Source organism: Cryptomeria japonica, chromosome 8 (genome assembly GCF_030272615.1).
Source record: "Cryptomeria japonica chromosome 8, Sugi_1.0, whole genome shotgun sequence".
NCBI classification, from domain to species: Eukaryota; Viridiplantae; Streptophyta; class Pinopsida; order Cupressales; family Cupressaceae; genus Cryptomeria; species Cryptomeria japonica.
The window spans coordinates 245,314,021-245,327,899 of NC_081412.1; the positions used below are offsets into that span (position 1 = coordinate 245,314,021).

The window sequence follows — 13,879 nt, forward strand, 5'->3', positions numbered from 1 at the left end:
GAATTCCTGGGCATCCTGAGATAATCTGTTGTGAATCCCACCTTGCAACGTCCTTGTGATGTTCATCGTGAAAGTATCATTAACTAACTTGTAGTTTTTCCCTGGCGGATGATGCAAGTAGGCATAGGATTCACAAGCTCTGACCTCGTCGGGTCCTCTTCCAATCATTCCTCTGTGAGGTAGTCCTGCGTACTCAACACTCCTGATCAAAGCATAAATGACGTATGAACTCATGTGGAAGGACTTAGTAGCCCTGAGTCTCCTCAACTGTACGTCTAAGCAATGGCTAATTATCCTAGCCCAATGTATCGTACCCTTTCCTTGAACAATCACCTGGATGAAGTAAAACATCCACTTCTCAAAATAGAAGGCATGAGGTGCTCCTATAACTCGGTTGAGCATAGTAATCAAATCTCTGTACTCCTCCTGGAAATCAATCCGATGCGGTGTGTTCGGTACCTTGCTTAGACGGGGACGACTCTTAAGTAGCCAGTTCTTGTTGATTATGCTTAGGCAAGCATCTGGATCATCATCGTACACTGATCTGGCTCCTTCAATGCTCTTATATATCATGTCCCTATGCTCTGGAAGATGGAAAGCTTCACTTATAGCTTCCTCTGAAAGGTACGCCAAAGTGTTTCCCTCATTGGACACAATTGTCCTGGACTGTGGATTGTAGTTACGGGCACACTCGATCATCAACTCGTGGCACTGAATAGCTGGAGGAAAACCGGCCGCCTTGATGATGCCACTCTCTATTATTCTCCGGGCGACAGGTGATGGCTTGCCAATGTAGGGGACCTCTCGAAACTTCTTCGTGCTAAAGTTCCCCAAGTTTGTATCTCCAATGTTGTTCCACTTCGACACGATCTTGGTCTCCACTTCTTCGGTCTTCTGATCTTCTTTCATGAGAGCTGAGCGACTGGTGGATGCTCCCGCCTTCGGGGTCGCCATACCTACACAACATTTCATTATAAGAACTACATTTTGCAATAAATAACGTTGATTAGAGAGATAAAGTTCTTAGGAAACCTCATGATAAGTCTCTAGAGTTATCATTTCCTAAAAAAAACAACGATCGAGCAAGGAAATTCAAAATTCAAGTTTTCAAAATTTAAAATATGACGATCAATAAATAAAGCAATAAAATCAAATCGCCATACCTCAATAGAGAGCTAACTCTAGAATGCAAAAAGGAAAAGATCGCCTAGACAAAATTGAGGTAAAAATGATCTTCAATGTTATCTCCTCAAAAGATCGACTTCGCCACCTTTGGATTTCAACGTGATCTTCAAGTCTTTAGCAAATTCGCCTTTGATGTGATCTTCAAATTCGCCCAAATGGATCTTCAAGTTCGCATCACCCTAGATAATTAAGCGCCACCTTTGGTCTTCAACGTAATTCGCACTCCACACTTCAAGCACACTTCGCACCTTCTTTGCTTTCCTCAATTCGCATGTAGAATAAAAATGATTATGTGAAAATGATATCTCTCACCCTCCATATATAGCGCTTTCACCCTTTCATCCCTTAGGCCGACTTGGAGATAAAACCACTTTTTTAAAATGATTTTTAATCAAAATAACAAGGCCGACTTGGATACATGAGCGCTCCATGCGATTTTTATTAATTAATTAATTAATTATTAAATGCCTTACGTTTTTTATTTGCAAATTTCGATTTTAATAAAGGCAAAAATAATTAATAAAGATCAACGCCATATTAAATGCCAATTTAAAATAGATTTTCAATTTTTATCGATTTTAGCATTTAAGGAAAATTTGAAATGTTTATTTGGCGCCAAAACTATGAAAACAAAGGGGACGTACCTCATCGCTCTGGTCCCTTGGAGAGGGACAGGAGCGATCCATTATTTTGTCTTGATTTTGCATTTTTCACATTCAACTCCTTCATCTCCACGTTCAATATTGATCATCATGATGAGTCCTTCGAATTTGATCATCTTGCATGCGTACTTAAATGCCTTTTGAGTGTTCATCGCCCTTGTCCCTTGGAGAGGGACAGGAGCGATCTCCAAATTTCCACGTTCAATATGCATCTTTGCTCCTCGATCTTTCATTGTTAGCGAATAACATCTATGCTCATTCCTTTTGCGCTCGATCCATTTGTCTTCATGATGTGTTTGGACATTTTAAAGGGATCATCGCCCTTGTCCCTTGGAGAGGGACAGGAGCGATCCATGTTTTCCTCTTGTCCTTGGCAACTTCTAACTTCGATCCTTGTTGTGATGTCTTCCAAACGCCGTCCTTCACCTTATTCATCCTCGCCTAGCTTTGATCTTGAAGGAATATGCGTGCTTTTGATAGGATCGCCCTGGTCCTTGTCCAAAGGACAGGAGCGATGTGAGCTTTTAGCTTGACTAGCAACGTTTGGACATCCAAAAACTCTTGCATGCGATCTTCAAAGAACGCCTTGGACCTTGTGTAACCTTGCGAAGTCTTGATCTTACGTAAATCTTGCCTGAAATGACCAATATACTTGACATCGCTCTGGTCCCTTCCTGAGGGACAGGAGCGATCTAGGTCTTAGAGTGCAAATCTCTTCATTATGATAACCTTTAAGTGCTTGTGCTTGATGAAGACGTCTTAAAATGTCCTTTGCCTCCTTGTCTTGACTTGGGTCGGTTTCAAACTTAAGCAAAAGGCAATATAACCATTGTATCGCCCTGGTCCCTTGGAAAGGGACAAGAGCGATCCTCCTTTTGTGGCTCTTATTTCACTTTATCAGGTTCTAAATTTATATTCACCGGACTCGTCATGCTCTACTCCATTCGTCCATGCCTTAACATTGCTTGTAACTTGGCCAGAAAATCATTTATACCAAAAATCGCTCTGGTCCCTTCCTGAGGGACAGGAGCGAACTAGGCCTTTTGGGACTCCTGTGGACGTTTTAAAATATTCAATTTATATTCAATGGGTTCATCTCACGCTTTCTCTTGCTTTTGAACGTAAACTTGCCTTGGTTTTTGCCTGGATTTTGCCTAATGAAGGATATCGCTCTGGTCCCTGGGAGAGGGACGGGAGCTATAAGGTACTTCGCCCTGGTCCCTTGGAGAGGGACAGGAGCGATTTGGTCATTCTAGGTCATTCTCCTTCATTTTTGCATCTCAAATTATATTCATTTGGTAAAGCATCTTCCTTTGGACGTCTTCAAATCATCGAGTCAACGAAATCTCGCAAGGACAAGGCAAAATTTGGTTTGTAGCTCCGGTCCTTCACTGAGGGACAGGAGTGATTTTCCTCCTGGAGGCGTTTTGGTGCTCATGAAAATCTTCAATTTATATTCAATGGAAAGATCTCGCCGTTCTTCATCACTTACAATTCGAAATTTGTGTGGACTCTGCAAGAATAATGAGATATTTGGAAAAGAGCTCCCGTCCTTCACTGATGGACAGGAGCGATTTTGCTCCTACAGGCCAAAATAACATAATTTTTCACATTTTAACACTTTACAAGGCGAAAACAAATCAATTCCAATGCCTAGGATCAAAATCAAAAAGGTCAAAATTTGGTCAAAATATTCAATCGGACAAAAATTCACATTTCACCTTCGACACTTAGACAAATTAAAGCTCTGCATCAACATTCCAACTGAAAATTAGACAATTTTGGCGAATTTATTACATTCAAAATTTGCATCCTAGAAAGGAAGCTCAAAAAGCTCTCAAAAACGACTGGATTTTGGCTTGAAAAGACAAAATTTAAAACCCTAAGGCTTGACCCTAAATCCAGACGACTAACTGACTAACAAAATCCTAAAAACGAAAGCGAAAACGAACGAAAAACAATCAAAAAGAGGGGGTCCCCATTTGCGATGGGGCGATGTGTGAAATGGTCACAACAGGCTGGAAGTGTAACTGACAGAAAAAGCACTTCAGGGTGTTGCTTCAGTCTAGGTTCAGCCATGATATCTTGGATCAGCAGGAAGCAGTCCTCTGTAGCTCAAAGCTCCACCGAGGCAAAATACATTGCAGCTTCTATGGCTGCTCGAGAGGCAGTATGGCTTAGGAAGTTGCTTGTGGGGTTGTTTGGAGAACCCATGAAACCCACTATTATACATAGTGACAATGAGAGCTGCATAAAAATTTCAATTAATCTAGTGTTCCATGATAGATCCAAGCATATTAAGATCCCATACCACTATGTACGAGATATGGTAGACATAAATGTGATTCAATTAGAATATGTTTTTACAAGAGATCAAACGACAGATATTCTGACCAAACCTCTTTCTTGAGTGAAGGTTGATCACTTCAGAAAAGGTTTAGGTATGATAGAAAGGTAATTTGCTTTGTAATCTATTTACATATCAATAAGATGTTTAATGTGTAAACTTCTTTGTCATGATAGGACATTTTTGGATCTTATCCCCTGCGTTCATATCTAAGAGATGACGATCTCTCAAGATAATGAACACTTGTATGGGGACATTATAAGGTGACGATCTTATAATGTCCAAACTAGTAATCATGTTGGATCTCTGGTGTGTCATGGATAAGCCATGATTGTGTTGTGGTAAAACATTTATATAAAATGTTAGTGCACCTACCACAACTTGGATAAAGATGAGAATGGAATATTTTCTCATATGATTATCCTTAAGTATTGCGTGCTTAGGCAATACTGATATCACGTGCTAAGGTGATATCCTATCATCACAAGATTGATGTGATTGATTTTTGTATCACGTGTTTAGGTGATACTTCATATTATGTGATTAGGTGATATGATTTCCTAGTAAGTTAGATTGTGTAAAGAATGCTAACTATCATTTAAATTGTGATGCTTGATACACTGCTCTCATTTATCTTACCTAGCTAAGAGGGAGTGTTAATACATGGTAGCTACGGTAAGATAAATGATTGAATGAGAGATAAATGAAATCTCTCATTCAATCACTTATCCTATCGATTAAGCCATTAAGAAAAACTTCAAGCTATTTTATTTGATAATCATTCCTCATTTATAGCAATATCGATAATCATATTATAGCATGGCACATTGGTGATCAACGATAGTTATTAGGTTAACCATCTATCCCGATCTATATCGGATGTGTTCCCAGCAAATAGAATAATGATTATCGAGTTGTTATCGGGTGGCAATGTATGCACTGTTTAATGTATATAACCTTTAGTTAGTGATTGGTGTTGGTTAACATAGACACCGATTCACATCGGTTAATATGCCACCCCCACACCATCGTGAATATCGATTGGCATATACACTATGTTACGTGAACCCCGATTAATATCGGGTTGGTAAATAATTAAACACCGGTTGATAACATATATCAAAGGGTGCGATCAAGTAGTGTCTTGATCGGTCATGTCCATAAGACATGACCGGTCAAGGCACTGCTTGATCCTCCCCTCTTGCATATATATATCATTTGGTATTTGTGAAGAGGATATGGAAATCGATAAATACTCCTCTTACCTGCCAAACAAAGAAGATAGTTAGAATTATAATAGTGATAGATAATACATAGATATAAAGAATAAAATTAGAATACATCTTGCATATTGAATTGTAAATTGAACAACATTTACAATCAAGACTTGAGAGGTGTACAATACCTGTCTCTCACTTTGTGTGCCGGTTACATCATTAAATTAGTATAGATTGATAGTCCTCTTGAAATATCTAACTGAGAAAACAGAGGATGATGATAATTTTATGGTAGAATTTTCATTCCAAAATTACTTTACTAAAATTATCTTTCGTTAGGAATTTCTTGGTATGTTAACCTTTTAAATTAGGGATCGGAAAGATGTTGTGGGTCTTTGTTTCATTTATTTCCTTCCTAATGGTATTGGCAATTAGGAATTAGAAAATAAAATATACACCAAGGGTTAGCCTCTATCCAATAAATATTATTCATCTTGTCTTTTACTTTGTGCCTTTTAAACCTATAACTCCCTCTAAATTGGGTATGTTCATGCAACTTACACGAAACCATGCATGCTATATTGAACTCTATGAACAACTACATAAATAATTCGTAAATCTAAGTAGAGCATGTAATATATTGCATAATTATTTATTTTTCATAGCACAAGTCACTTCTTATAACTAATTAAACATCTCTTTGATATATGAGCCTCTTGTATTAAGAGTGGTACTACTTACCGTTTCCTCTCAAGGTGTCTATTGCCTTTGTACATACTTTTGCTAAATAGGACACCACAATTTCTTTACCATGTCATCTCTCATATATCCAATTAAACTCTTATACATACATACATACATACATACATACATACATACATATATATGTGTGTGTGTGTGTGTGTGTATGTATACATACATACGTACATACATATGTATGTATACATACATACATATGTATGTATACATACGTATGTATGTATGTACGTATGGATCTACAGAGGAACCCCACCCACGAACCCAAAAGGCAATTTTTTTTTCCCCAAACCCACAAACCAAGTTCACGTCGTCGAACCCACTCCCAAACCTGAACCGGTAACTTAGGTGAAAAGAGATGCAAGTTGGAATGCACATATACTAAGTTCTCTACTCTTTTTGATTGCAATCTATTGCACTTTGCTGAGTGGATGAAAGAATATATGTTCCAATTTCTTTCTAATATAGATGAACTAGCAACCTATGAAGACAAAGTAAAAAATTAATGCTATAAAATTACTAGCAAGCTATGAAGACAAAGTAAACTATAAATAAAACTTAGTTGTGATAAATAAATATTCATTGATTGTTAAACTTGTGATAAAATTTTGATTGCGAGGGACTGTAAGTTTTGGAAGCATGTTCCATGTAAGTATCACTGACTATGAGCATCCTTCTTAAATCGATGATGAAGAGCGTCAACACTTAGACCATTTGCATTCACAAAATTTGTGAACTCATTTATAATCAAATCTTGCACTTCTTCTTCAGTGAAGAGTCTAAGGAATGCTGCCTTGTACTCTTCAGACACTTATAAATCTCTCCATAGTGCAAGCCTTCCTAGTTGATAAAGAAACTGATTGCTATAGTACTTTGTTGTCAATGCATAGGCAAGATGTAAAGGAGTGGTCATCTTATTCCACTTTTCTACAAGAATTATTTGCAATTGTTTGAAGAAATTCTCCTCAGGGTCTTGCTCTTTTGCACCTATGATGCACTTCATCTACTCAAGCATTGAGTCAATGCCATCAGAAACCTCTCCAATGCAAGGTTTATACATGTCAATGTAGCGAATCATGCTCATAATGGGTTTGGTGAAACTAAGGAGATACTTCACATGATCCCACCACGAGTCGGCCAATATTCTTTGCCTAATTCATGTTGCCCTCTCAGTGCTGCTTTGCTTCCATATATACCAATCTTAGCTGATCACCATATTACAAAGGGCCACTTTAACTTTCACAAGTCATCTCAAGATGATTGTCTTAAATGCAAAATGAGTCTTTGCAACCTATAACAGAAATTAAAGCCAAAATGATTTAAAATTAAAGACAAACTTCAAAAAAGAATACACGTTACATGATCAAATTATGGACATTGAAAATAAAAAAATCAGAAAATGTAAAGTTAAATAATTATTTCACTTACCTTCAATAGCTCCAAACTTGAAAAAGATCTAAAAGTCCCTTGAGACATGTGGTGGTTTGTGATGAACATTTAGATGTCTTCAGCCTTTGCATACACCTATTTGATCTAATCAATTTTATTCCCAATCTTCTGTAGCATAAAATTGAGTGAGTGGACTGCACAAGTTGTCCAAAAGATATTGCGATAGTGTTCCTCATTCAACAAACCAGCAGCTCTACAATTCTTTGTGTTTTCTGTTGTGACTTGAAGAACATTTCAGGGCACACTATCTCAATGGCAGAGATGAGAATATCTCCAATAAATTGCCCATCTTTTACCTAGCTGTCACAATCGATAGCTTTCAAAAACATTGCCCCTTAAGGGGAGATGGCAATGACATTGATCAAGGGACGTTTTTTGGAATCTTTCCACCCATCTGAAACTATGGATACACTTGTCTCAATCCATGAATCCCTTATGATCTTTAATACATCTTTGACCCCCTTGACCTCTCTTTACAACAAGGTGCCACGCACTTTCTCATAACTTGGGCCCTTATACCCTCTAAGAGTTTCATTAACATTTTTCAACATCTTTTTCCAATATGGGGAGTCAACAACATTGAAAGCCAACCCATTTGCATATATGCATCTTGCTACATCTTGGTTGGTAATGTCTTGACTCTCATTTTGAAATGCAATTTCTAAAGGCCCCTTTGATATTTTGCGTACAATGGCTGCTTCACTTTCAAGCTCAGTTGTGGAAAAATATGGTTGGTTTTCTACCATAATATTGGGATTAGATGGGGGCTACATTCCCTTTGTTCTTTTTGAAATTGATTGACTTAATCTACGAGTTTCTCTCTCTTCTACTTCTTCATGCTTCTTAATATATTTTAACACCGTCTCTTGTGGTATATGAACACCATTTTTTCGAGGGCATTTTTTGATGCCTCTTCCTGGAATTCCACACAAATGGCCTACCACCCGAAAATATGAAATATTACATTCTTTATCACATCCTTGGCATTTCCAATAGATTCTACCACCTCCTGGAAGCAGTTGTATAATATCAACATATTTCCATAGGAGAATTTGAATTTTTTTTTGTTTTTGTTGTTCATTTGTGCCTATGGAGGAAGAGGTAGATGCCATTCTAGGTCCTATGGCAAGAAATTTTATGAACACATTCAAAAACAAAATTAAAAGAAAGGAAAAAAATAGGTAAACTAAATAAATAATGTTTTTAACTTTTTTGTTTGTGAAACAAAATGGTTGACAAAAATTTAAAATAACTTACCTCTTTCAGCCAATGGAAGCTTGCAAATTAGTAGGAATAAAGCTGCAACACTTGATCAAGCTTTAAGAATCGATCTTCAACTCCTTCTATTTGATGCTAGAAGCCAAACATTGCTCAACCTACAAGGAAAAAACAACTCTTTGCAAAACAAATGAGAAAAAATGAAGTGAGTTTGTGTTTAAAAAGTGATATTTAGGGTTTTTACTCCTTGTTTGCAAGTCATGGATGTCAAAATTTTATAAAATTTTGCTAAAAACACATACATTTGGGTGCCCAAGCGTTTAGGTCCGCCCTGGATGAACTGGCTCGCCTAGGTTTGCCTTGGACGATATGGGCAAAAATGAAGTGAGTTTGTGTTTAAAAAGTGATTTTAAGGGTTTTTACTCCTTGTTTGCAAGTCATGGATTTCAAAATTTTATAAATTTTGTTAAAAAAACGTACATTTGGGTGCCCAAGCGTTCAGGTTCGCCCTGGACGAATTGGCTCGCCTAGGCACAAACCTTGGCTGGACCCGCAAGTGTATGGGACCAGGACCTATACCCACAGCGAATCGGACTGGTACTAGGCCCTCTACTAGATGGACCCTACAACTTAGATTTTAATTAAATTATATAACATAGCTAACTATATAACAACAAATATTTTATATTGTATATATGATAGCAGCAAAACTCTTATGGAAAAAATTGGGAAACCAAAAGTATAAGGTTTTTTCAAAAAAATGGAATATATCAAGGAAAAATCAGATTATCAAAAAACATATAAAAAGAAAAAGCCTACTATCTTAATTTATAGGTGCAATTAAATAGTGTAGTGATATAGAGAGAAAATAAAAAAAGAGAGTAGGGATCTAGGGAGGCAGCACCTAGCCAAAAATGGCATAGTGTGATGGTTAAATTGTGGTGTTATTGTTCTTGCCATCAAGGTTCGAACCCGGCTGGGGTGTTATGGTTGAATATTCTAATTTGGGATGAGGTCCCTCATTTGTGACTTCACTGGTTCATAGCTTTGGGTCAAAAGTGTTTACCCCTCTTTTTAAGAATGTGGTAATGAGTTGCTAGAGAGTTGTAGTTGTTTACATCAAATGAACATACCTCATTCGCAATGGTTACATTTTTGAAAGGAAGAAATTTATCAAGGTCTTGAAAGTAGGATTCTTATTTTATTTCATTTATTTCTATAGAATGTTAAGTTATAGGAGCCCTGGCATCTTATGAATATGACTTTTGAATGTCTCGGTTGGTGGAGAGGATTTCAACACATATTAGGAAAGTGAAGGATGTTCTCCTTAGAGATTTTCTTTTCACAAATGTGAGATATTTTGTCATTTTGACACCTATTTTTATGATTATTCAATATGGTCACTTTGACAGTTCTAACCTTCAATAGTTTATGGGGCTATGAATAATATGCTTGGGCGATGGGAAGATACAACTTTTGGAATACCCTACCTTGGCATTCTAGAAAGTGAAAATTCGACCTATTGTTCAATGGAGGTGGGAGAAGTTGAATGTAATAAGCACCCTAGATTTTTTATTTTATTTTTTGCCAATGAAAGTCAATGATATAAACTTGCAAAATAGAGGCACACTGTTGTAATAAAGTTCTGATATAAGAAATCAGCATTCATACAACTGCTTTCACAATTGTTTTGATGGAAAATCATTCACAAAAAGTTGCCAATACAAGCAATAAGCATGATACAGAGATGCCCACGAGATAATACCTCAGATAAAGGATGGACATAAACTGGTGCAGGTATGCATCCTTTGGAAATGAACTTTTAGAGGGCTGATATGTCTGAGCATGAAGTTAGAGGTCTGCTGTCCTCTGTTGCAGATCAAAACAGCAAATTTATCCTTTCAACACCCTCCAGCCTTGCTTGAATCATGCCCACTAAGCATCTAAAACATTTCACATGTTCCCAGCTTCTCCCAACAACCTCCAAATGATAGAAATGGACAAGTGAGCGATCTGATAGTGTGTTTCAGTCACGTACCATTGAAAATGGTGCTGGTAAAAAGTGGTGGTTAGCTCTTAAAATCCATCACCATTGAAGAAGGAAAAAGTACAGGAATCTCAGTGCTTCGGCCTATATGCCTCACGCCATGCACATCAAGTACCGTGTATGACCTGCGATGCATGTAGTACAGCCTCCAACACAAAAATATTTGCCCGGCAACAATTGTACGACCAGCAACACTCTTAATGAGAAGAAAGGATCTTGAACCCAAAACACTTGCAAGCAATGGTACAGCTAGCACTGGGTATGGTATGGCTAGATCTGAAAATGGTATGGCCAGCTTAGAACCCTTAAGAAACTCTTCAAATAACTCCAAAAATCTGCACATCAAAACACTTTAAAAAATCTTCATATTAAAACTTCATCTGATAACTCTTTTAAGAACCAAGGTGATTGCAGATTCCTTAGTACAACTATTCCAAACCAGCTAGGCATTGTCTTCCAAATCCAAAATCAATAATCCAATGAGAGTTTCTGCCCTCAAAGAATTCAAGAGAGAACATGCAGGTTCAATCTGACATCATAACGATACGTGTAATGATGAGCATATCCAAATGAGACCTCTAAACCTCCTCTTATAGCTTTTTGGAGGGAAAAAAAACAAATTTAAAATTAGAAATAATTCTTTTTTCTCTCAAATGTCCTTTCTGAAATATTAAAATGATTTTTTCATATGTTAGCACCCCTCACATTTCCCTAGGCGTGCACTTTTGAGGGGACATAAATTGACTTTATAAAAATATAACACTGAAGTAAATAGTATAACATTAAACATTAGAACTTAAGTGTATATTTAAATTACTCCACTTCAGTTGCAGAAAGAACTGCCAAGGCTTTGGATTCTAAAACTGATCATGCCATGATGTAATTGAAGCTACGGGACAATGAGAGTTGCCAACCCAATAACTTAGATATGCTCTCCAAGAAGTTTGGAGAAGACCCCAGGGGTCCAAAAAGGCTTTTGAAAGTGTCGCTGCAATCTAAATCATCAACTGAGCTTGATGCCATCAACAGAAACCAAGAAAGACTGGACCGTTGCACTCCAGGAACTGTGGAGTCCTCTTACTAAAATCAATTAGCCTACAGGAACTTAGGAAATAGGCTAATGGCCAGCCCTATTGACTAGGCCCGAGAATGGGACATTACATTGAATACCCCATTACATATGGGAAACAATTGAGTTGAGTCTAAATAGTACGTGCAAGGTCTATGGGAGAAACTACAATGAACTATGAGTAGGTGAAGAAGGGTTTCTTTAAAACCCTCAAGAAATTTCAGTCAATAAGAGGCTGAAAAATATTGCGGTGAGTGGGTGGAATATGCTAGTTTCACAACCTACAAAAGAGTTGCTAGGAAATGTATACCAATTCTAGCATATGAGGACCTTAAATGATGATGTAGGCTGGCTATTTTAGGGATTTCAATTGGACACAAACACTTGCCATTCACTCTAGTGCTAAGGAGAGTTGAAACTTATAGCTCCATTTGTTTTATCAAAAGGAAGAGATTTACACAAACAAGCTACTTGTTTTCTGCAGTCTCTTGCACTAACAAAATTACAAGATGGTTGAGCACAACGAGAGTCCTTGAGGACTCAAGGAAATTAAATGAGTATCATAAGGTGCAAACAGGATTAGTTAGGGTACTGTTGAATGCGATGAATGATTCTGAGAGAGCGGGGAGAGTTAGCAAGGCTGAAGGAAGAGGTATCAGATGACAAGTTTGACAATTGAGCTTGGTGCTCGATAGTTATGGCTTTGTATATATCACTGGTTAGATACAATTGTTATATCTTCAATTTAAGATTTGAGACCTAGTCTCATGTTACAGTTATATTTATGACAATATAACAATTAGATATCCACAGAAAAAAGATGTTAAGCTGCTTAAAATCTGCACTGCATTTCTTAAGAATCTTTAACAATGCTTAATTTCGCTATGAAAAACTGTAATTTTGTGTTTCTAATTTTTCCTTGTATTTTAATAAGTTTTTTAATTTGAAGAACATATATGTGTATGTATATAATTTGTTCTGTCCTGCCCTGACCTCTGCCACCCTCAAAATCCTGGCAACTTGGTGTCATGCCAGTAACTCATTGTCTTGTAAACAAACCTCTCTGGAGCATAGGAAATTTGTTATCTAGGTAATAATTGTTTTATTTCAGTAATTGATATTTGTAGATCTCTCTAGGCATAAACTACAGTGTATGTGGATTCTCAACACAAAGGTTCTTTGTTTCTTTCAGTCTACGGGAATTTGGATGGCCAGTTTGGTCTATTTTATGTGCGTGTTATGTCATCAATACTGTTAAAGAATATGTGTCTGAATGAATTGCTCTGCAATCTGTAAAATCACACTACTGTTCGGTACTAACTTTGAGAGCATTATTTTCCCATGTGCCGAGTGCTATTTTATGATATATTTGATATTTGTGATGGAAGCCACCCTGCTGTGCGGAAGGAGATGATTACTGTGGTGTAAGTGAGACTTGCAAGGACTGCACAACGGTATGCAAAAACTGATACAGATTTTTAAATACCTCTGGATATACTAAATTTGTGCTTGTAGATAGTCATACCATATACTGTTTGGAAAAGTTGTAGTTAAAGCTAGTAGAGAGGCATTATAGAAAGTGTTAAATTTTATCTTTTGAATTTACATGGTTAGCTAAGATAAATCTTACTTTTGATGAGGATTATTTTTCTTTGTTATTATCTATGCTTGTTGCTGTGGCAGTGCTTCTTACATTCAGATCTGACTGGAAACCGGCCATCAACAACACAATTTAGAGAGAAACTACCATGGTTTCTTAATTCATTGCCATCTGCAGATTGTGCGAAAGGGGGTCATGGTGCTTATACTAATAGTGTTGATCTTGAAGGTATGTGCTTGAATTTCTATCTCATTTCATGCATGCTTTGTAGAGATAATACAAAGCTTTGTTTGGGTGATTAAGCTGTCAAAATGCATTGTATTAACTAA

At 37.1% G+C, this 13,879-nt stretch overlaps 1 protein-coding gene across 1 annotated transcript in view; it reads left to right on the top strand.

Annotated features, from left to right (window-relative positions):
- LOC131049953 (uncharacterized) overlaps positions 1-13,879 on the top strand; it is a 245,830-nt gene that overhangs the window by 186,007 nt on the left and 45,944 nt on the right. The window contains exons 29-30 of the mRNA XM_057984065.2: positions 13,339-13,404; positions 13,634-13,778. Coding sequence (XP_057840048.2) covers positions 13,339-13,404; positions 13,634-13,778 — 211 coding nt within the window. The remainder of the gene's footprint in view (positions 1-13,338; positions 13,405-13,633; positions 13,779-13,879) is intronic.